Source organism: Pseudoliparis swirei, chromosome 18 (genome assembly GCF_029220125.1).
Source record: "Pseudoliparis swirei isolate HS2019 ecotype Mariana Trench chromosome 18, NWPU_hadal_v1, whole genome shotgun sequence".
In the NCBI taxonomy this organism is placed as follows: domain Eukaryota; kingdom Metazoa; phylum Chordata; class Actinopteri; order Perciformes; family Liparidae; genus Pseudoliparis; species Pseudoliparis swirei.
The window spans coordinates 26688493-26712738 of NC_079405.1; the positions used below are offsets into that span (position 1 = coordinate 26688493).

Genomic DNA, 24246 nt, shown 5'->3' on the forward strand with positions numbered 1-24246 from the left:
TTTGTCGGGGCCTGCTCTGTCTGTGTATGAAGCAAGAACTCCCACCAACGGCCTCAGGGGTTGCTACATCCCCTCTCCATTCCACACCGACCGTGGTCCCACATTTCCATGGATTTTGTGACCGGTCTCCCCGTATCGGAGGGGAACACTGTTATTCTTGTCATTGTAGACTGTCGCGTTGTAGCATTACCCAAGCTACCATACACAATTGAAACCGCGAAACTCACATTTAACTGTCTTTCGGCTGTTTGATCGTCCACTGGATATCGTGTCCGACCGTGGTCCCCAGTTTTCTTCCAGGGTGTGGCGGGCTTTCTGCAAAATCATTGGGGCGACGGTCAGCCTCTCCTCCGGCTTCCACCCTCAGTCGAACGGACAGACGGAGAGGATGAACCAGGAGCTCGAGACCACCCTGAGGGCACTGGTGGCAGACAACGCATCATCCTGGAGCTCCTGTCTTCCGTGGGCAGAATATGCACACAACACCCTCCAGTCTTCCGCTACTAATCTGTCTCCTTTTCAGTGTCAGTTTGGGTTCCAGCCTCCCTTGTTTGCAGAGCAGGAGGAAGAGGTCAGGGTGCCCTCTGTTCAACACTTCATGAGAAGGTGTAGGCGGACCTGGAAGAAGGCCCGGCAGAACCTGGTGCGCACCGCGAGGACCAACCAGTCCCAGGCCAACCGGCGCCGGCGACCTGCTCCATCCTTCCGTCCAGGGCAGAGGGTGTGGTTGTCCGCACGGGATATTCCCTTGAGAGTGGAGTCCCGCAAACTGGCGCCTCGGTTTATTGGCCCGTTCAGGGTCGTCCGGAGGACCAACCCGGTGACCTACCAGCTCCCTCGCACCCTGCGGATTAACCCCTCTTTCCATGTTTCCCTCCTGCGACCCCTTCTGTCCTCTCCTCTGGCTCATGGCTGCCAAGCCCCCTCCCAGCCCGCCTTCACAGTTCGCCGGTTGCTGGACTCCCATCGGGCGGGGCGTGGGTTACAGTACCTGGTTGACTGGGAGGGTTACAACGCAGAGGAGCGCTCATGGGTCCCAGCCCGGAACATTTTTGACGACTCCCTCATCAGTGACTTTCACCGCAAACATCCTGATCGCCCAGGGGTCGTCAGGAGACTCCCCTAAGAGGGGGGGGGGGGTACTGTCATGACTTGGGACTTCTGTTTTCGCCACTGGGGTCATAGGCGACCTCTGGTGACCGAAAGACATTATTTCAGTCTTTCTGTTCCACACACCTGTTTTTCATTTGGTAATGTTCAATTAACTTTGTTTGACCAGGGTATAAATACCTGGCAGTGTGCTAGACACATCATCGCGACGTTTGTTGATACTAAGTAATCCTCGTTACCCTCTCGTAATGTTTACTAGTCTTCTGTGCTTTGGACTGACCTCTTTGTTTGATTATACCCTTTTTGGATTTAACGATTTAGTTTGGATTATACCCTTTTTGGACTTAACGAGTTTGTTTGGATCTACCTCTTGTGTTTGCATTTTTGAAACTCCGTTTTGACGGAGAGAAAATAAAACAATCTTTTGACTTTACTCTCTGCATCTGGTTCCTCAATTGCCCACTGGGTAAATTGTGGGTTACCACTCCAGCGACCCGGGTTTTCTTCCAGACTCCGGTGTCCTGACAGTTACGGAGCATTTTGTTTAATAATTCCATCAAACATTGTGAATTTTAAGCCGGTTTGCCCTCACAGGTAAAAGATGTTCGAGCATGTAAGCACAAGCAGATGTTTTCATATTTATTGAATTAAATTAGGTGAACTTTTTTGGGCTGTTTTTTAAACTGTTTTCATTAAATAGGCCTGAAACAACGTAGTCGGCCGCGTCTCCGTCGATGAGGCCGGTTCCGTTGCTGTGAACGAACCAGCAGGGAACGTTTATCCCCCTCTCCATGTCACTCCTGAAGTCTCTCTGCCAGCCTCTGTGGACAGAAACGTCACATCTTTTATTAATATAGGAAACACATTGCACGCAAACTCCTCTTATTCGTGTGTAGCATACCTGGTCACATTGAGCTCATGTCCTTTCACATGCATGGTGGCGTCCGGTTTCTCGGGGTCTTCCCCTTGACGCACATCTGACACCTCGTATTCAATCCCGTGGTAGAACTGACCTGGAGGACGAGCCAGACATTTAAAGTAAATATTAATATCACATCGTTCTGGCCCTGCAATTCTTCACCAGTAATTGCCAACTGCATTAAAATAATTTGAGCTTTATTATATATGTTATACTGTATGCTCTATATCTGTTGTGGTGTATAATTGTTTGGTGGCCGATACTAAATATTGTGCTTTTGGGAATGCACCTTGGAGGGTTCTATATATGAATGTGTCAGTAGCGGGTTTTGGCATGACTGGCGCTTTAATTCTTGTCTTAAGCAAGTTAGACCAGCATAACACAGACAGTCAGTATGTGACGCAGCTATTAATGTGAGACTGTCTTTGTGTGTATACAAGTGAAAAAAGTACACAAGCGTCATATATATTAAAGTGCTATATTCTGATAGTTATTAAGTGTGTCGTAGTTAAAGACAACACTATTAAGGATAGCGCCGTTAGCTAACATGTGCTAATCGCGCACAAGCATTTGAGTGCCATTGTAGCGTCAGTAACCTGGCCTGAGAATTACATTGTTCCATGTAAGATTATATAGTTACATGTTGTGTCCCGTGACAGATATATGTACTGTATAGTTTTAGGTTGTCTACTCACAATGAATGAACTTATTGTCTTAAACATGCAGACCAGCATAACACAGACAGTCAATATGTGACGCAGCTATTAAAGTGAGACTGTCTTGGTGTGTTTACAGAGCACAATAAAACCATCTGCAATGCTGAACGGACATTGTTATCCTTCAGTGTGTAACAATAAGGAAAATAAAATGGGTCCAAGCACAGAACCTTGTGGAACTCTGTGATGAACGCCAGTGGTCATTGAGGCTTCATCGTTTACAGATACAAATTGAGATCGATCTGATAAATGCGATCTACACCAACTTAATGCGGTCCCTGAAATGCCAATCGACTGATCCAGTCTCTGTAATAGGATGTCATGGTCAATAGTGTTGAACGCAGTACTAAGGCCAGTGCAGAGATGAGTCCTTTATCTGATGCAATCAGGAGGTCATTTGTAATTTCACCAGTGCTATCTCTGTAATGTAGTGTTTCCGAAATCCAATTTTAAAACATGCAATATGTGTGTGTGTGTGTGTGTCGTGTTGTACCCAGCAGGCCGTGAACAGAGGGGGACATGAGGTGGCTGTCCAGGGTGTAGAAGCCCAGGTAGTCCCGGTGGAACGGGTGCCCCGACCACACTTTGTGCAGCAGGATGACGAACTTGACGGAATGCCTGAGAGTCACCGTGAGGCTGCGATCCTTAGTCAAGAGAAGGTGCATTCTGGAGGAGGAGACAGGAGAGGAAGGAGGTGACAACTCCTCTTCTTCGACGGGATTCTATGTTTTCATATGTAGAGCGGCGGCTCTCTTTGACTTACTTGGGTCCTTTGACGGAGGCCGTATCGGACCAGAGGTACGTGACCCGCTTGCCGTCCTGAGTCACTGAGATGTCGTGAGTGCTCACATCCAGCTTCAACCCCAGGGCCCGGTGTTCGATGCCGAAGCGGCAGAAGTAGGTGTTAAGTTTACCGTTGGGAGACACCTTCTTGTCTCCGAGGATTTCCCCGTTGACCAAAATACCTGAGGGGAAAACAAACAACGTGGGATTCACATGAGTGTCCACAATTGCAGTGAAAGGTCAAGAGAGGTCATGACGGTCGGGACTGGAGTCTGACCTTGATCTGGGTCTCTGACCAGGTTGAAGATGGTTCCGGGTTTGTCGTCGAGGTTGAAACACAGGGCGTCCTCTCTGTTAGGGAGCTCGATCATGAAATGAGGATCTCCGTCCACTGAGGGGGAAAACGACGGAAACAAACACAGTTCAGCTCGTGGCAACAAGTCGACGAGACCGAGAGTCTTCAGGCTGCTCCGGAAGGTTTTATAGTCACAGTGGAGCGTCGAGCTAAAAAGATCCAGCATGTTCCGAAACATCAACATGCTGAAGAGGTCTAACGTCTATGACTGTACATATTAGCACCTTCTGTATTGTGTTTTCTTTTATATTTTGTATTTTTTTCTTTTTTCTTATGTGTTTTTCTAAACTGTTGACTCGGAGAGACTGCACTCGATTTCCAATGTGTCTGGACTGTTGGTCTCGAGGCACAAATGGCAAATAAAACCTTGAAACTTGATCATCTTCCCCATTTTAGGTTAGCGTGTTAGCATGCGCTAAACATAAAATACAGTTACATTTGACAGGAATATCATTAGTTTTGCAGGGGTTTGGTCATAAACTAAGGTATTGGAGCTAAATGGAAAGTCAGGGCTCACCAAAGGCGTCAGGACTCATCCTCTGAGGACCATGAACTAAAGTCTCTTGGCATGTTATCTAATATTTGTGGCGATGGACCAAATGAAAAACATGACAGGACATTTCCATCCCCAGGAGCCTACGCAGCGACCGTTGTTTGAAGAGCATGCTTACCTAAATATGTGGGTGAGTGTGCTAGATAATTCGTCCGAAAATAATGTGAAGGGCTTGTTTGGTGATATCCTAGAAAAAGGAACAACGGAATTAAAATTCAAAAGCAATGCAGCGAATGGACTTAATCCCAGAATTATATGTTAATGCTATATATATATTTTTAAATGTCTTACCCATTTTTTCTGCCTCTTGTCTTTGGGCTGTCCAAAAAAAAAGAAGTTTATATAAATATGTTGAATAAAATAGTCAGCACTGCCCAGTTAAATCCTCTCTCTCCTCCCTCACCCTCGGTCAGCTTATCAGCGATCAGAGTGCTGTCCGGTCCGTCCTCGATGTCGGGCTTGGTGACCACCATGGAGGTGAGAGGGGTGACGAAGCTGTAGCGCAGAGACATCTCCAAGGCCTTGGCGGTGGCGTTGGCTTTCTCTTCTGGGGTTCCACTCTTGCTGCAAGAAGGAAAAATGTACCGACGTTGTTATACATACGACACCGACGTTCAGAAGAAAAAAACCACCGCGAAATCTATTAATAAATTATCACGGGCCCTCAGATCAGGGGTGTTGTTAGGCCTATTTTAGGGGGGCTTCATGTAGTAGTTAATGATGGGTTGTTACATTTAGGTTTACTTAAGGCAAAGTGAAGGGAATAACAGAATAAAAGAAACTGTCTCCAGTCAGCGCGAGTGATTTATTATGGGAGAGGTACGTTTCTCGAGAAATCGTGGCTGTTTCCTGTTAGAGCTCTTGTTCTGAAAAATCTAAAACCGGAAGTAGAACTCCGCGAACTGAAAGTGGTGAACAGCTGCTGTCTCTGGAGATGCGTAGGGTCAAGCAGGACAACACAAGACTCATCTGGGACCAATCTATGAACTGTCAGAAACAATGGGTATCCGGGGCCCTAGGCTACTTTTTTTGTGCAAACATACTCTAACACCCCATTCCCCTTGGGACTTAGCCCCCTCTTTCTTTGAATCCTACACACACCCCTGCCTCAGATGATGCTCAAAAAGTATCATTAACAATGTCCAGTGAATCCAGGTATGAGCTTGAGTGACACACCTCTTCTCCATTAGTTGCTGGATGGTGAGATACGCCCACAGACGCTCTGTGAAATCCCCAAAGATGTACTCCTCATTTGGATACATCACATCCAAGTCCAGAGCACTGGCCTGGCCCTGCACCAGGAAGTCCGTCTCAGACTATAACGAGAACGAATATTCATGAATAAACAGAGTAACACACTTTTTCTTTTCAATTCAGCATTGTCTCAAACAATTCTGTCATTGTTGTCCTCTCCTCACCCCTTGGCCGAACACCTCCACCATGAAGTTGTTCATGTAGCTGTCCGTCATCCGGCCGGCCACCACGATCTCTGAGCCGTTATACAGCTGGGTGAAGTGGTGGGTGGTCAGGGAGTCCACCACGTTGCCTGGGTAACGCAGATCCACCTCCGAAAGTAGAGGACTGGCCACCTCGTCATAGAAACCCTGCAACAAATGCATTACACTCATTGAATTACATGCATTTGTTTAAGAAAACTTGAATTTAGCATCGTACTACAAAAAGAAGTCGATGTGATCGTGGCAAGCGGCCACGTTTTAGGACAAATAAAATATCCTACGCTTTTTTTTGCCATTTACCAACCGCCCATAAAAAAAAGAATGTTCATCGAGATAAAGGAACAAGAAGTGCAAAGTACGAACTACCTTTCAGGTTTCAGGACTCATTCCTATATACATTAGCCGGTATTATTTACATTTCAGCCCACTGCTCCTTAATAACTGAGGATAGGTCAAATGCGACTGTGGGATGAATAAAAGTGTACGTTACTATATTCTTATTATTCCAAAAAGTGTAAGTATTGGCTCTAAAAATATATTCCTAGCCGAACAAGGCTCCACCTGAAGTTGAAGGGCTGCATCTGAACCCTGGAAGATTCTGCGGGCCACTCCCTTGTTCTGTTGGCTCATCACATCCAGGAAGGAGTAATCCACATCATTTCCAAATCCAAGGGAGAACAGAGACATTTGGCCTCCGATGGCAGATTTAACGTTCTCTTGGATGGCCGGGATGGAAGTCACTCCTTTAAAACGCACAGACACAACATGCAGAGAGTGAACACTAAATAGAAAATGCATGAATCCAAAAGCTGGGTAGCGTGGACACTCTGCGTTCTTACCGCTATTTGGCATCCCATCAGTCAGTAAAATAATCATATCCACGCTTCTCTCCGGGAGCTTCTTGTCCTGCCTGTCTTTGATCAGCATTTTCACGCCTCTCAACACTCCACTGTTAATATCGGTGACTTGAAGGAAAAGACACAGCGGATCATGAAACATGAGTGTATTTCTACCATTTTAGGAGTTACGGATAACATTTAACACAATATCAATGCATGGTATCATCAAAGTAGTATCGTATCTGTTCTGCCCCACATTGTAATGTTTTGCATTAGCGACGCCAAGTGGTGTAGAATGCAATTACCTTTTTACCTTCGCATTGAAAATGCCGGAAGGATATGTTTTGATCGCCGTGTATTTATTTATTTATTTATTTATTTATTTGTTATTCGCAAAACTCAAAAAGTATTGAACCGAATCGCATGAAATTTGGTGGGATGATTGTTTATTATCCGGGGACCAGTTGATTAGATTTTGGGATCGATCGGGTCAAAGGTCAAGGTCAAAGGTCATGAACAGGTCAAAATCTTTCGCAGAACTCAAAAAGTATTGAACCGAATCGCATGAAATTTGGTGGGATGATTGTTTATTATCCGGGGACCAGTTGATTAGATTTTGGGATCGATCGGGTCAAAGGTCAAGGTCAAAGGTCATGAACAGGTCAAATCTTCTTGAATCACATGGAATTTGGTGGGATGATTGGTTATTATCCGGGGACCATTTGATTCGATTTTGGGATCAATCGGGTCAAAGGTCAAGGTCAAGGTCATGGAAAGGTCAACAACATTTTTTACCATAGCACGATACATTTTTGTCCAATTGGCATGCAACTAATGCCAAAATGTTCATAATTCAATGCCCAATCTTGTGATATGCAAAGGTATGCGCTCTACCGAGTGCCCGTTCTAGTTGTTCTTGGATTCATCCCTCCTCTCTGACCCGAATGTTAGTTCCTGTTTCATGATTCTACTGAAAGCTACGTTTCCCCATTACTGCTTGATAGCCTTTGAAGTGCTACGTCTGTATAGTAGCTTATGTAGCCTATGTAGCTAACATGTAAATATCTGCTATCTGTGTAATTACTGTTATAGTATAATATTGTGCTGTAGCAATAGACGCTAACTAGCAACTAGCTAATCGCGATTAGCATTTCATCATGTTAGGGTTAGCTTAAACTCTTAAGTAGTCAGGAGGTTCATGTTGATGGATAGGGGTAATTTCTGGCATGATGGCTTTGTGTTAATCATAGTTTAGTTAATGTATATGTGTGTGGAGAGTGTGTTAGGTTATGTCATGTTATGTCTCCACAGTTTTACCATATCAACGATTCATACTTAAAACCCTGAACTCAACTCTAGATTCCTGGGTCTTCATTTTATGGATGTGCTGTTAGCCATCTGCTAAGCTAACTTAAAGAAGCAAGAGCAGAATAGTATCAATAACCTCCTTGTGGACGTATGGTCTTGATGTAGGCCATGCCTTCGGCCACGTTTTCCTTGCTCGCGTTGGAGAATGACTCCCTCCAACAGTCGATGGAATCATCAAACTGGATGAGGGCAAAGTGGTCGTCTTCGTGCAGGTCTTTGAGGATGGCCAGCATTGCCTCGTGTGTCTGCGAGGAGCCACGAGGTCAGAGGTCAAAACCTGTGCTCAATAAATCGTTAAAAAAACCCATTAATTAAACGTCGGAACGGTCTCTCACCTGCTCCATCTTCGATCCCGACATCGATCCGCTCCTGTCGATCACGAACGCCACGTTCTTCGGGACTCTTTGCAGGTCGCTGGGAGCGAAGAAGTGCACAAAGTAGCCGTTCACGATCTGAAGGGATGGGAATGTTGTCAATTCATTTCAGCTCGATTCAAATGTGCATTCTTCAGCAGATGCTAGAGTTTGTGTTGACGGCTGACCTGAACGTCCCCGAGGTTCTTCGTTCGCTTCACGTCGTACTTGATGATGAAATCTCCGTCGATGAGCGTTCCCTCACAATTTGGACACTTCCTCTGCTCATCCATGGTCGGCGAGAAAGAGATGCGTGCCTGACAAAGGGATGACGACGAGACTAGTTTAGCTTACAAGTGATTCTTGGATCAATCGCTTCATTGGGATGTGGAGGAAAAGAAGTGAGGATCAGAGACGAGGTCTTTAAGGGGCCTGTTGTTGTAGCACGTACCTTGTTTTCTGTGACAACTTTGTCCACCAGGGGGAGCAGCTCGTTGGAAAGGAAGGTTGCATGGGCATCCACAAAAGCAAGGCCCTGAGGCTCATAGATGTGTGTCACAATCTGTCACACACACACACACACAGAGAGAGAGAGAGGCAAAGATCATTTATAAATTACTCATTCAGAAAAATATCTGAAAGACAAAAGACAGATTTAAACACGAACATGGACTCACCTGAAACTCCTGCACCGGGTGATTGGGTTTGACTCGAGTCAGGATCTCATACTGGCCCAGTTTCCTCTGAAGGAGCTCCTCGTAGGTCAGGATGAAAGTCACGTTGCTTTCGGCTGCGATGTTGACCGACACTGAAAACGTCTCCATCTTCCTTCCAGAGGCCCTGACATGAAATGACAGCCTCTCATGTTAAAATGATCTGCCTGAACTTGGTCGACGTTTTTCAATAAAGTATGATTTTTTTTGACTGCAGTATGTATTTTGTCATCTGGACCGACTCACTTGACCAGTCCCGCAGTCTGACCGGAGGAAACAGCCTTCTCGTACTGCTTCTTGGCTTTCTCTTTCTCCTTCACCACCCCGACATACACCTCGCCATTAATTTCCCTGTGAGGAACAAACATGGAGGAACTCATTCATTCCCACTGTATCATTGAGGAAAAACTCCCTGTCACACAGAAAAAGGTGGAAGAGGAAGACTGACATGCTGAAGTTGACGATGAAGGCCGTCTTGGGCAGGTCCACTTCGAAGAAGATCTCCTGTGGGGTCTTGGCCTTGTTCAGAGCCTTGGAGGTCGTGACGGTGTGGGCGAACCGAGACGTCACCGTGCACTCCACCTTCACGCTGTACACCTCCACCTGAGGCAGAAGGACAGGGGAGAGATTGAGCCTCCACCCACCAGCGCTTCACATACAGCATGTATGAAGCCCGTTAAGAGCTGCACCTGGGGCCAGTCCACAGGGCGCTGCCGCTGATTGCCGCCAAAGAAAACTATAACACATTATTTACATTTTTTTGAAGACATTATGTCACTGATTCCACGGTGACATCACACAGAGTGTTGTGTGAGAGCGGTGCGGTGACTCAACCTGGGTGCTGCGTCCTACAATTTGGAGACTAGACTCCTTTTTGGTGAATTGAGTTATTCTCAATGGCTTCATTGACACACTTAGCGACCCGTCTATCAACCGAGAGAAGGACCGGCATATGGCTTAATAAAAAATAATACTTTCATTATCTTGTTCTGTTGTTGTTGCTGTGTATCACTACCCTGATATCAGGATGAATAAAGTTGCGTTGAACTGAATATTACTGACTTATCGTAAATAGATACAAATGATAAATACTGACGGATTCTTTTCTTACCTCGGCCACATTTGTACTTCTTTTCTGTAACAAAGAAGGGAGAAAAAAAAGTTGGGAGTTGGAAAATCAAGACTCCTCATATCACGGCAATTTTATCGGCCACTGTTGCATCATGCTACAGGCATGATGCTACAGGCATGATGCGACAGGCATCATGCTACATGCATCATGCTACATGCTACATAAGTACATTACATGTAATTTGCTGATAATATGAAGGATCAACATGGCCTCGTTAATTTTTTTGGAACAAAATGCCAAAGTAAATTGTTTCTCACGTACATGCAGGTGTCTGGCCTCTCCTCTTCTCTCCTGAAATACAAAAACCAGGATATGGATAACATGACCCAACATATCCAAAAAACAACGACATTGCATTCTGTGTCGTATAATACATACACATAAAAAAGAGGAGAAGTTAGAAGGCCCAAATGTGACAGTAAAACGCAAATAAATATATTTTTTGTTCTAAAACGATGTGCTTTCCAAATGAATATCAGAAGAAGTGTGACGTTACCTCCAGAGCGTCGTTGCCCCCGGAGACGACCATGGCCTCATGGGCCGAGCCGGGCAGCCAGAGGCAGGCGCAGCCCCACAGCAGCAGCAGTCCAACACCCTGCAGTCCAGACATGACCAAACTCACACTGAACAGACTCTGAATTCACTGCGTAAATATAGATGTTTGTCCAGGAGGAGGAGCGACCCCAGAAACAAATGTGTGTCTGTGTCCATTGGCCGAGAGTCTCGACCATCAGACCGGAGTTCAACGTGCAGAAAGCCCAGAGGTGTTCGACGTGAACTTAAACCAACATAACAGGCACCTCGAGCGTTAGTATATTAGTTATAATAGTTATATCATTCAGTTCAGATTGCATATTTTAGATAGACGCCTTATATTTTAAGATATTGGTTTAATACTCGTATCACGATGTCTTTTGCTGTTTATGAACACTTTTGATGAGTCACGTTTGCTGGACTCTCTCACTCAACTTTCCCTGCTTCACTTGATGAGTGTGTTTGTGTTTGTTTTCCACTCGCACAGAAAAGCTAATGTTTTTCTGAATTCGGCCGACAGAAGCCGTGCATAGTGCAGATGAACCCGACCACGGTAGTAAGTAAGTAAGTAAGTAAGTAATTTATTTTCCATAAGTACATATATAACGTGTACATACTGACAAACATTAACAGAAAAAATTTACAAATGGAGGACCGTCCAAAGACCGAGGTCTGTAGGCTCCTCTGAGATGAGGAGTTGGCCGGCCCCTCCCCTAACCCTTTAGCCCCCCCCCCCCTCCCAACTACTACAGGCACACAGACAGTACACACACATATGGATGAAAACATAAAATGTCGTACAAGCAACAACAAAAAAACCAGAACAGGAAAAAGTAAAAGAAAGCCAAAAGAAAAAGAAAAAGAAAGAGACATAGTAAAAATAATAATAAAAGACAAATGTGAACTCCTGATAACTTAGAAAAAAATAATAATATCACGAACATCTAATTATGTATATACATTTTATTTTAAATATTTTCCCTCTATTGTACTGTGCCGCCAGGCTGTATATCAATATAATAACTTTCAAGATGAAGTGAGATGGCGTTTAAGTCGAGAACCAAATGCCTTGGTGGTGGATGCCGATTTGACCTCGTCCGGAATTTGTCTCCAGAGCTTTGGACCTCTACAGATGAAGCTTTTAAATACAATGTCGACTGTATGTTTATTTATATGAATGCCACCACGCAGCCGCGTGTTGTGGTCGTAGACATTTGTGTTCCTAGTGAACATGCGTAACAGATTGTGTGGCAGATTGTTATTCATAAATTTGTACATAAAAATTCCTGTCTGACACAAATGTAGATCGTTAAATCTGAGAATGCCCAATCTCTTAAAAAGCGGCTCAGTGTGTTCGTTGTTCTTCACGTTGCAGATGATCCGCACAGCCCTTTTTTGTAAAATCTCGAGACATTTGACCTGAGTTTTAGTTGCGGATCCCCAGAGCAGATTGCAATACAAGAGGTGCGGATGGACAAGGCTGTGGTACAACAGACGCAGATTTTCTGTTGAGAGTATATTTTTTGCGGAGCGCAGGGCAAATGTGCCGCTTCGTATACGCTTCCGACAACTGTCAATTTGTTGATGCCAGCGCAAATTGTCGTCAATATAGACACCAAGGAACTTGGTGCACTGGACTTTTTCGACATTAGCCCCGTCAATCTCAAGCCGAAGATCTTGATCTGGGAGATTATTTGATTTATTTATTGGCATATAATTAGTTTTCTGTGGATTTAGAGATAACTTGTTAGCTTTGAACCAATCCGATACGATTTTTAGCTCTTCATTTGCAGTTTGATATAAGTTATCGTGGTCCTTCGATGAAATATAGATCATTGTGTCGTCAGCAAAGAGGATGCTTTTAACACGTTTTAAGACTTTTGGAAGGTCATTTGTGTACAATATAAATAGCAGGGGTCCTAATACAGAACCCTGTGGTACTCCACAAGTTATATCATATGATTTTGATTTGAACCCCTTGTATTTCACATATTGTTTTAGACCACGAAGATAACTTTTAAACCACTCGAGTGCCGTACCTCTAACACCATAATGGCTCCGTTTTTTTAAAAGTATTGAGTGATCGATCGTGTCAAAAGCTAAGAAAGGTCTAGGAATAATGCCAGAGTGTTCTCTCCATGTTCAAGTGCAGTGTAGGTGTCAAACAGAAACTCAGTGACTGCGTTCTCAGTCGAGTGCTTTGGTCGAAAACCGTATTGGCTTCCGTATAACAAGTTATGCTTTGCAACAAAGCTGTACAGTCGTTTATGAACGACCTTTTCCAAAATTTTGGAAAAGCTTGGCTACAGAGATATTGGACGATAGTTAGTAAAGTAATGCTTTTCTTTGGCTTTGTAAATGGGGATCACTTCAGCGATCTTCATATCATCAGGAACACCGGGACGAATAACCTGGACCGCGGAACGCCTTGTGACCCCTGGTGACCTCACTGATTTCAGCTGAAAAGACGCCTTGTGGCTCACATTGAAACTTTTGCACGGTCACTATTTAACTGCCTTTAACTATTGAACGCCTTGTGACCTCTGGTGACCTCACTGATTTCAGCTAAAAAGACGCCTTGTGGCTCACGTTGAACCTTTTGCACGGTCACTATTTAACTGCCTTTAACTATTGAACGCCTTGTGACCCCTGGTGACCTCACTGATTTCAGCTGAAAAGACGCCTTGTGGCTCAACGTTGAACCTTTTGCACGGTCACTATTTAACTGCGTGGGCGAGCTGCACTCTGCTCCTGCACGTCGTCATCGGCTTGCACCGATGTTCGAGACCAACACTGAGCAAATATGACCCACACGTGTTGTGCCGTGGTCCTTGAACTTGATGCTCTGCAGCAGTGGATGTCATCATACAGTGTTGGAGATGCAGAGAAAGTTACAAATACAAATTGTTTGGCCAAACACAAGAAATACGATGAAGGTTTAAGCTTCCCCACATCAACCGTATAAGACTGAGCTAACTCTTCCGTTTCACTCAACTTGTGATTTTAATATTCTGCACGTGGGATGAGAAATTGTTTCACCAACTTAATGAAGAAAACCTTATTTGCACTTCTCTCATAACAGACGATGAACCTGGTTATTATCCCGGATAACATGTTTATAATTTGTTCTTCTTTGGAGCAGCATGTGCACAGTGGGGAAACCATAAAAGAACAGAAAAAATGTGGGTTTTCTTTTTTATTATAAGTGCTGCAATGCCGATTTCAAGAGAAAATCAAATAAACACGCTCTCAATTTTCTATTTTAAAGCCTAAAAACCCCGAACAGGCTTTTTTGGGGGGATTTTGATCAACTCTTACAACTGAAAGTTACACGGTTTTATAAACTGCGCCTGCTGGCCATACAGAAAATAACACAACAGACATGTGTGTGTTTACATGTGAAAAAACTAAAAACTGCGTTTCCTGTTTGCTGCTTGCATCAAGGTCAAGTGTATCGTATGTTTTCTTCTTCTTTCATGTATATGTATTCCATATAAATACGTTGGATTATAGCATCACACAGTGTCCATCCATATGATTAAGCGTAAGAGAGTGATATATATATCGAAGACATGTTTCATTAATATGTCACTGCTGAGGTGACATTTATTATTTGGTACCATGCAATAGACGTCACATTCATCAGAGTTCTGGGTCCCGCTTTATATCTTTAATAACACTTTCACTGTCATCAATTTCATGTGCCTGCGTCATCATTTCATGATTTTTAAATAATCTATTAGATATTCTCTAAAGTGACACACATGAGCTTTTGGATCTGTACTACGAGACCGTGTTGGGAACAATGAGGTGAAGTCCAGGCCGAGTCCATCTCAAAGAACCATCTCATATTTATTTTAGTACAAGTAATGACATGTAAGTTAATGTGATGTACAAGTGATTCTGCTCACTCTCAGTTCTTCTCATTTAGAAACAGTGTTGTGGAGCATTTTGTTTAATAATTCCATCAAACATTGTGAATTTTAAGCCGGTTTGCCCTCACAGGTAAAAGATGTTCGAGCATGTAAGCACAAGCAGATGTTTTCATATTTATTGAATTAAATTAGGTGAACATTTTTGGGCTGTTTTTTAAAACTGTTTTATTTAAATAGGCCTGAAACAACGTAGTCGGCCGCGTCTCCGTCGATGAGGCCGGTTCCGTTGCTGTGAACGAACCAGCAGGGAACGTTTATCCCGCTCTTCATGTCACTCCTGAAGTCTCTCTGCCAGCCTCTGTGGACAGAAACGTCACATCTTTTATTAATATAGGAAACACATTGCACGCAAACTCCTCTTATTCATGTGTGTGTGTGTGTGTAGCGTACCTGGTCACATTGAGCTCATGTCCTTTCACATGCATGGTGGCGTCCGGTTTCTCGGGGTCTTCCCCTTGACGCACATCCGACACCTCGTATTCAATCCCGTGGTAGAACTGACCTGGAGGACGAGCCAGACATTTAAAGTAAATATTAATATCAAATCACATCGTTCTGGCCCTGTGATTGTTTGTTGGCCGATATTACTGGAAATATTGTGCTTTTGTGAATGTACCTTGAAGGGTTCAATATAGGAGTGTGTTGAGGATTTGTATACTCTATACTTGACTATAAGGACAACGTCAACAATATTTAAGTATCCCTCTGTTCATATAAAAGGTGATTTAGGCAGACAATTGTTTGATTCTGACATTGGTTAAAACAAAAAAGGAAAAAAAAATCACCAAGCTCATTTATGAATCATGATAAATTCCCTCCTGTGAGAGTATTTGTGAACTAAAGTAGATATTTGTGTACAATTCTAAAGGCTCACACGGGGGAAACTATCCAGTTTAATTAGAAGCCACAATAATAAATGTTGGGCTATTAGTTGAGCACAACATTATTATTAATTTGGAGTCTTGCTTCGTGCCACCTGAACAATGCAAGTCCAATAATTCCTCTCCTTTGAACTCTATTTCTGTTTATACAAACTGCTACTGGGAAGTAGCCGCCTCTCTTCTGAGCAGGGGGGGGGGGTCCAGTGAGAGCGGAGTTCACCAAAGAATATTAAAGCAAGCAGCGAAACGTGTCTAAACTCACGATAAAGCTCTGTAAAGCAGGAGCTGCGGATTCATATTTCAGATTCTTATTGTTTTTATCTTACGTTTGGCTGCAGGATGAGGCGCAACGTGCAACTTGTTAAAATGTTCCCGATCATGATTTGCCAAATGTACTATTTGCAAAGTGAAAGGAAGTCCACATCGGGCCAATCCCCGCCCACGGAATTGAGAAATGCAATCCAAAGCACCTGCTATTCAATTTTTTAAACATGCACTATGTGTGTGTGTGTGTGTGTGTCGTGTTGTACCCAGCAGGCCGTGAACAGAGGGGGACATGAGGTGGCTGTCCAGGGTGTAGAAGCCCAGGTAGTCCCGGTGGAACGGGTGCCCTGACCACACTTTGTGCAGCAGGATGACGAACTTGACGGAATCCCTGAGAGTCACCATGAGGCTGCAGTCCTTGGTCAGGAGAAGGTCCATTCTGGAGGAGGAGGAGACAGGAGAGGAAGGAGGTGACAACTCCTCTTCTTCAACTGGATTCTTTGTTTTCATATGTAGAGCGGCGGCTCTCTTTGACTTACTTGGGTCCTTTGACGGAGGCCGTATCGGACCAGAGGTACGTGACCCGCTTGCCGTCCTGAGTCACTGAGATGTCGTGAGTGCTCACATCCAGCTTCAACCCCAGGGCCCGGTGTTCGATGCCGAAGCGGCAGAAGTAGGTGTTAAGTTTACCGTTGGGAGACACCTTCTTGTCTCCGAGGATTTCCCCGTTGACCAAAATACCTGAGGGGAAAACAAACAACGTGGGATTCACATGAGTGTCCACAATTGCAGTGAAAGGTCAAGAGAGGTCATGACGGTCGGGACTGGAGGCTGACCTTGATCCGGGTCTCTGACCAGGTTGAAGATGGTTCCGGGTTTGTCGTCGAGGTTGAAACACAGGGCGTCCTCTCTGTTAGGGAGCTCGATCATGAAATGAGGATCTCCGTCCACTGAGGGGGAAAACGACGGAAACAAACACAGTTCAGCTCGTGGCAACAAGTCGACGAGACCGAGAGTCTTCAGGCTGCTCCGGGAGGTTTTATAGGCTAAAAAGATCCTGCATGTTCCTAAAAGTCAACATGCTTCTATGAGGATGTTGAGCAGGTCTAATGTCTATCAATCTACATATTAGCACCTTTCTTTACACACCAGCTACCACCTTCTGTATAGTGTTTTCTTTTATATTTGTATTTTTTCTTTCTTCTTATAGTGTTATTTCTAGACTGTTGACTCGAAGAGACTGCACTAGACTTCTAATGTGTCTGGACTGTTGGTCTCGAGGCACAAATGGCAAATAAAACCTTGAAACTTGATCATGTTCCCCGTTTTAGGTTAGCGTGTTCGCGTGTTAGCGTGTTAGCGTGTTAGCGCGTTAGCATGCGCTAAACAGAACATTCGGTTACATTTGATGAGAATCTCATTTATTTTGCTGGTGTTTGGTCATAATAAGCTAAGATATTGGGCCTGTCAAGTCAATGAGATATTTCACTGTGCAGGTAAAGTAAGTTTTGACCTGATGGTGGCGCTAAATGAAAAGTCAGGGATCACCAAAGGCGTCAGGACTCATCCTATGAGGGCCATGAACTACAATATCTTGGCATGTTATCCAATATTTGTGGCGATGGACCAAATGACAAACCTGACAGGACATTTCCATCCCCAGGAGCCGACGCAGACCGTTGCTTGAAGAGCATACTTACCTAAATATGTGTGTGTGTGTGCTGGAACATATTTTGGAGTGTGTACGTAGCCAATTCCTAGAAAAAGGAACAATAAAATTAAAACTGAAAGCAATGCAGCAGATGGAATTAATCCCAGGATTATATTTTGATGCTATATATTTGAAGAAATATATATTTTTTAAACCTGTCATACCTAATTTCTCTTCCTGTTGTCTTTGGGCTGTCCGAAAAAATAATAATTTAATATAAATATGTTGAAAACATGAATAAATAGACAGCACTGCCCAGTTAAACCCTCTCTCTCCTCCCTCACCCTCGGTCAGCTTATCAGCGATCAGAGTGCTGTCCGGTCCGTCCTCGGCGCCGGGCTTGATGAACACCATGGAGGTGAGAGGGGTGACGAAGTTGTAGCGCAGAGACATCTCCAAGACCCTGATGAAGGCGGTGGCTTTCTCTTCTGGGGTTCCACTCGTGCTGCAAGAAGGACAAATGTACCGACGTTGTTATATGGAAGAAAAAACAGCCAACATCTATAAATGAATTTTCACTGGCCCTCAGATGAAGCTCAAAAAGTATCATGAACAAAGATGTCCGGTATGAGCTTGAGTGACACACCTCTTCTCCATTAGTTGCTGGATGGTGAGGTACGCCCACAGACGCTCCGTGAAATGCCTAAATATGTACTCCTCATTTGGATACATCACATCCCATTCCAGAGCACTGGCCTGGCCCTGCACCAGGAAGTCCGTCTCAGACTATAACGAGAATGAATATTCATGAATAAACAGAGTAATAAGCACACTTCTTCCTTTCAACTATCTAACATATTCCGTCATTTTCTTCTTCTCCTCACCCCTTGGCCGAACACCTCCACCATGAAGATGTCCATGTAGCTGTCCGTCATCCGGCCGGCCACCACGATCTCTGAGCCGTTATACAGCCGGGTGAAGTGGTGGGTGGTCAGGGAGTCCACCACGTTGCCTGGGTAACGCAGATCCACCTCCGAAAGCAGAGGACTGGCCACCTCGACATAGAAACCCTGCAACAAATTTATATCACTAGTTTGACACAATTGTAGAAGAATGTGACATTACAGAGAGCTGCAGGGATAACGTAACTTTGTTGGCTAACCCCTGAATGGAGCATCGTACGACAAAAAGTAGTCGGTGTGATCGTGGCTAGCGTCCACATTTTAGCGCAAATAAAATATCCTTCGCTTTTTTTGAGGCATTTAACCAAAAGCCCAATAAAATAAAAAGTCATCAAGATGAGGGAACAGGAAGTGCAAAGTACGAACTACCTTTCAGGTTTCAGGACTCATTCCTATGTATTTTTAAGTGTAATAATTAGCCTCTAAACATATATTGCGAGCCGAAAAAAAAGGCTCCACCTGAAGTTGAAGGGCTGCATCTGAACCCTGGAAGATTCTGCGGGCCAATCCCTTGTTCTGTTGGCTCATCACATCCAGGAAGGAGTAATCCACATCATTTCCAAATCCAAGGCAGAACAGAGACATTTTGCCTCCGATGGCAGATCTAACTTTCTCTTGGATGGCCGGGACGGAAGTCACTCCTTTAAAACGCACAACAAGCAGAAAGTGAACGCTAAATATGAAGTGCATGAATCCAAAAGCTGGGTAGCGTGGACACTCTGCGTTCTTACCGCTCGTTGACATCCCATCAGTCAGTAAAATAACCATATCCACGCTTCTCTCCGGGAGCTTCTTGTCCTGCCTGTCTTTGATCAGCATTTTCACGCCTCTCAACACTCCACCGAGGATATCGGTGACTTGAAGGAAAACACACAGCGGATCATGAAACATGAGTGTATTTCTACCATTTTAGGAGTTACGCATGACATTTAGCACAGTATCAATTCACAGTATCGTCAAAGTAGCATCGTATCAATAACCTCCTTTTGGACGTATGGTCTTGATGTAGGCCATGCCTTCGGCCACGTTTTTCTTGGTCGCTTTGGAGAATGACTCCCTCCAGCAGTCGGTCGAAGCATTAAACTGGATGAGGGCAAAGTGGTCGTCTTCGTGCAGGTCTTTGAGGATGGCCAGCATTGCCTCGTGCGTCTGCAAGGAGCCACAAGGTCAGAGGTCAAAACCTGTGCGTGCGGGTCCTCAATAAATCGGAAGACGCATGAATTAAACGTCGGCAGGGTCTCTCACCTGCTCCATCTTCGTTCCCCGCATCGATCCGCTCCTGTCGATCACGAACGCCACGTTCTTCGGGACTCTCGGCAGGTCGTTGGGAGCGAAGAAGTGCACAAAGTACCCGTTCACGATCTGAAGGGATGGGAATCGACGAAGATTGAAAAAGGGCAAAAGAATGCAAGAATGTTCCCCCTCTAAAATGCTGGTATGTTATTCAAATGTGCATTCTTCAACAGATGCTCGAGTTTGTGTTGACGGCTGACCTGAACGTCCCCGAGGTTCTTTCTTCGCGTCATGTCGTACTTGATGATGAAATCTCCGTCGATGAGCGTTCCCTCACAATTTGGACACTTCCTCTGCTCATCCATGGTCGGCGAGAAAGAGATGCGCGCCTGACAAAGGGATGGCGACGCGACTAGTTTAGCTCACTCGTGTTTGGTGGAAAATAAGTGAGGATTCAGACTTTAAAGGTCTTTAAGGGGCCCGTTGTTGTAGCGCCTACCTTGTTTTCTGTGACTACTTTCTCCACCAGGGGCATCAGCTCGTTGGAAAGGAAGGTTGCATGGGCATCCACATTATCAAAGCCCTGAGGCTCATAGATGTTTACCACAATCTGTCTCCCCACACACACACACACACACAGAGAAACACACACAGTTATCACTGAGACAGATCAAGTTATTGTCATGTAAAGTCTCATTCATGACACAAGTTCTTCCTCACACTGTGCAATTCCTAACACTCGACAAACATTTGTCGTTTTTAATAAAACTGAATGAGGAAAGTTGTTTCCTACCTGAAAATCCTTCACCCGTTGTTTGGGTTTGACTCGAGTCAGGATCTCATACTGGCCCAGTGTCCTCTGAAGGAGCTCCTCGTAGGTCAGGATGAAAGTCACGCTGCTCTCGGCCGGGATGTTGACCGACACTGAAAACGTCTCCATCTTCCTTCCAGAAACTCTGTCATGAAACAAAATCACCGACGACGTCCTGTCATGTTAAAATGATCCGCCCTGAATCAGTGGAGGTTTCGATGCTTTTTTGACTGCATTCTGTATTTTGTCATCTGGACCGACTCACTTGACCAGTCCAACAGTGTGTCCATAGGAAGCAGCATTGTCGTACTCTTTCTTGGCTTTCCCTTTCTCCTTCACCGCCCCGACATACACCTCGCCGTTAATTTCCCTGCGAGGAACAAACATGGAGGAACTCATTCATTCCCACTGTATCATTGAGGAAAAACTCCCACAGAAAAAGGTGGAAGAGGACGACTGACATGCTGAAGTTGACGATGAAGGCCGTCTTGGGCAGGTCCGCTTCGAAGAAGATCTCCTGTGCGGTCTTGGCCTTGTTCAGAGCCTTGGAGGTCGTGACGGTGTGGGCGAACCGAGACGTCACCGTGCACTCCACCTTCACGCTGTACACCTCCACCTGAGGCAGAAGGACAGGGGAGAGATTGAGCCTCCACCCACCAGCGCTTCACATACAGCATGTATGAAGCCCGTTAAGAGCTGCACCTGGGGTCAGTCCACAGGGCGCTGCCGCTGATTGCCGCCAAAGAAAACGATCACACATTATTTTGAAAAAATTGAAGACATTATGTCACTGATTCCACGGTGACATCACACAGAGTGTTGTGTGAGAGCGGTGCGGTGACTCAACCTGGGTGCTGCGTCCTACAATTTGGAGACTAGACTCCTTTTTGGTGAATTGAGTTATTCTCAATGGCTTCATTGACACACTTAGCGACCCGTCTATCAACCGAGAGAAGGACCGGCATATGGCTTAATAAAAAATAATACTTTCATTATCTTTTTCTGTTCTGCTCCGTTACTGACAGGATGAATAAAGTTGCGGTGAACTGAATATTACTGATTTATCGTTAATAGATACAAACTATAGATACTGATGGATTATTTTCTTACCTCGGCTTCATTTCTTTTCTGGAACAAAGAAAGGAGAAAAAAAGTGAGTTGGAAAATCAAGACTGCTCATATCACGGAAAGGTTATCGGCCACTGTTCATGCATCATGCATCATGCATCATGCTACATGCATGATGCTACATGCATCATGCTACATGCATCGTGCTACATACTACATGCATCATGCTACATGCATCATGCTACATGCATCATGCATCATGCTACATGCATCATGCTACATGCATCGTGCTACATACTACATGCATCATGCTACATGCATCACGCAAAATGCACCATGTTACATGCACCATGCTAAATGCATCATTTATTGAGCTACTTGCATCATGCATCATGCTACATGCATCGTGCTACATACTACATGCATCATGCTACATACTACATGCATCATGCTACATGCATCATGCATCATGCAAAATGCACCATGTTACATGCATCATGCATCATGCTACATGCATCGTGCTACATACTACATGCATCGTGCTACATACTACATGCACCATGCATCATGCTACATAAGTACATAACATTTAATTTAGCTGATAATATGAAGCATCAACTTGGCCTCGTCGATCTGTAAATTGTTTCTCACGAGTACATGCAGGTTTTCCTCAGCTCCTCTCACCTCATGTCCTCTCTCCTTGTGTTTGTCATCTCCTCTCTCCTTGTGTTTGTCATCTCCTCTCTCCTTGTGTTTGTCATCTCCTCTCTCCTCTCGTTTGTCATCTCCTCTCTCCTGGTGTCTGTCATCTCCTCTCTCCTTGTGTTTGTCATGTCCTCTCTCCTTGTGTTTGTCATGTCCTCTCTCCTTGTGTTTGTCATCTCCTCTCTCCTCTCGTTTGTCATCTCCTCTCTCCTGGTGTCTGTCATCTCCTCTCTCCTGGTGTCTGTCATCTCCTCTCTCCTCTCGTTTGTCATCTCCTCTCTCCTGGTGTCTGTCATCTCCTCTCTCCTCTCGTTTGTCATCTCCTCTCTCCTTGTGTCTGCCGCCTCCTCTCTCCTGGTGTCTGCCGCCTCCTCTCTCCTGGTGTCTGTCATCTCCTCTCTCCTGGTGTCTGTCATCTCCTCTCTCCTGGTGTCTGTCATCTCCTCTCTCCTGGTGTCTGTCATCTCCTCTCTCCTGGTGTCTGTCATCTCCTCTCTCCTGGTGTCTGTCATCTCCTCTCTCCTGGTGTCTGTCATCTCCTCTCTCCTGGTGTCTGTCATCTCCTCTCTCCTGGTGTCTGCCGCCTCCTCTCTCCTTGTGTTTGTCATCTCCTCTCTCCTGGTGTCTGTCATCTCCTCTCTCCTGGTGTCTGCCACCTCCTCTCTCCTGGTGTCTGTCATCTCCTCTCTCCTGGTGTCTGTCATCTCCTCTCTCCTGGTGTCTGCCGCCTCCTCTCTCCTGGTGTCTGCCGCCTCCTCTCTCCTGGTGTCTGTCATCTCCTCTCTCCTGGTGTCTGCCGCCTCCTCTCTCCTTGTGTTTGTCATCTCCTCTCTCCTGGTGTCTGTCATCTCCTCTCTCCTGGTGTCTGTCGCCTCCTCTCTCCTGGTGTCTGCCGCCTCCTCTCTCCTGGTGTCTGTCATCTCCTCTCTCCTGGTGTCTGTCGCCTCCTCTCTCCTGGTGTCTGTCATCTCCTCTCTCCTCTCGTTTGTCATCTCCTCTCTCCTGGTGTCTGCCAGCTCCTCTGGGTTCGGCAACTCCTCTCTCCTGGTGTCGGTCATCTCCTCTCTCCTGGTGTCGGTCATCTCCTCTCTCCTGGTGTCTGTCATCTCCTCTTGTCTCCTGAAATACAAACACAGCAGGCTGAACCAATGGGATGCCTAGATATGGATAACATGACCCAACGTATTCAAAAACAACAACATTGCATTCTGTGTCGTAGAATAGATACACATAAAAAAGAGGAGACAGTAAAACCCAAATAAATCTTGTTTTTGTTCTAAAACGATGTGCTTTCAAATTGAATATCAGAAGAAGCCGAGCGTGTGACGTTACCTGCCGAGCGTCGTTGCCCCCGGAGATGACCATGGCCTCATGGGCCGAGCCGGGCAGCCAGAGGCAGGCGCAGCCCCACAGCAGCAGCAGTCCAACACCCTGCAGTCCAGACATGACCAAACTCACACTGAACACACTCTGAATTCACTGGCGGTGATATAGAAAAAAAATGTGTCCAAGAGGAGGAGGGACCCAAAAAAAACACAGCACTCAGTTCAGATTGCAGCGTCTGTATTTACGATATGAGGCGTCTATATTTTGACTAAAAGATACGGGTAGAATACTCGTATCACGATGTCTTTAGCTGTTTATGAACACTTTTGATGAGTCAGCAGATACGTACACGTTTGCTGGACTCTCTCACTCAACTTTCCCTGCTTCACTTCATGAGTGTGTTTGTGTTGTTTTCCACTCGCGAAGCACAGAAATGCAAATCAGGCAAAGTAAAATGTTTTCTGAACATATAGAAGTCATTTATAGTGCAGATGAACCCGACCACTGGGACAAATAAACTGGACCACAGAACGTCTTGTGACCCCCGGTGACCTCACCGATTTCACCTGAAAAGATGC

At 45.1% G+C, this 24246-nt stretch overlaps 2 protein-coding genes across 2 annotated transcripts; both read right to left on the minus strand.

Moving 5' to 3' along the window:
• Positions 1-1736: 1736 nt before the first annotated feature.
• LOC130208475 (inter-alpha-trypsin inhibitor heavy chain H3-like) lies at positions 1737-10925 on the minus strand. Its single transcript, XM_056437628.1, has 22 exons — positions 10795-10925; positions 10560-10589; positions 10278-10301; positions 9615-9769; positions 9413-9517; positions 9131-9293; positions 8905-9015; positions 8642-8770; positions 8436-8552; positions 8177-8345; positions 6733-6858; positions 6455-6636; positions 5855-6040; positions 5613-5752; positions 4840-5000; positions 4728-4754; positions 4555-4623; positions 3806-3919; positions 3509-3710; positions 3239-3411; positions 2012-2123; positions 1737-1931 (listed from the first exon to the last, which is right to left on the minus strand). Exons 1-22 carry the CDS (start codon positions 10906-10908, stop codon positions 1763-1765), a joined length of 2778 nt encoding a protein of 925 aa, XP_056293603.1. The 5' UTR covers positions 10909-10925; the 3' UTR covers positions 1737-1762.
• Positions 10926-14659: 3734 nt separating this feature from the next.
• LOC130207846 (inter-alpha-trypsin inhibitor heavy chain H3-like) lies at positions 14660-21695 on the minus strand. Its single transcript, XM_056436569.1, has 20 exons — positions 21680-21695; positions 21031-21185; positions 20835-20939; positions 20552-20714; positions 20258-20368; positions 20019-20147; positions 19771-19887; positions 19506-19674; positions 19257-19382; positions 18985-19166; positions 18448-18633; positions 18210-18349; positions 17908-18068; positions 17788-17814; positions 17613-17669; positions 16749-16862; positions 16452-16653; positions 16179-16351; positions 15158-15269; positions 14660-15065 (listed from the first exon to the last, which is right to left on the minus strand). Coding segments are annotated over exons 2-20 (2409 nt in total). The 5' UTR covers positions 21033-21185; positions 21680-21695; the 3' UTR covers positions 14660-14932.
• Positions 21696-24246: the final 2551 nt, after the last annotated feature.

What these genes read in the sequence shown, in the direction of transcription:
- LOC130208475 (XM_056437628.1), bottom strand. Translation starts at nt 10,908, where the DNA reads ATGTCTGGACTGCAGGGTGTTGGACTGCTGCTGCTGTGGGGCTGCGCC. An exon ending in AAGTTGTCACAGAAAACAAG is followed by an intron (nt 8,771 to 8,904) that starts GTACGTGCTACA and finishes TCCCTTTGTCAG; the next exon opens with GCACGCATCTCTTTCTCGCC. An exon ending in CGGGATCGAAGATGGAGCAG is followed by an intron (nt 8,346 to 8,435) that starts GTGAGAGACCGT and finishes GGCTCCTCGCAG; the next exon opens with ACACACGAGGCAATGCTGGC.
- LOC130207846 (XM_056436569.1), bottom strand. An exon ending in CGCTGATAAGCTGACCGAGG is followed by an intron (nt 17,815 to 17,907) that starts GTGAGGGAGGAG and finishes TTTTTCGGACAG; the next exon opens with CCCAAAGACAACAGGAAGAG. An exon ending in CTCTGTTCACGGCCTGCTGG is followed by an intron (nt 15,270 to 16,178) that starts GTACAACACGAC and finishes CTCGTCCTCCAG; the next exon opens with GTCAGTTCTACCACGGGATT.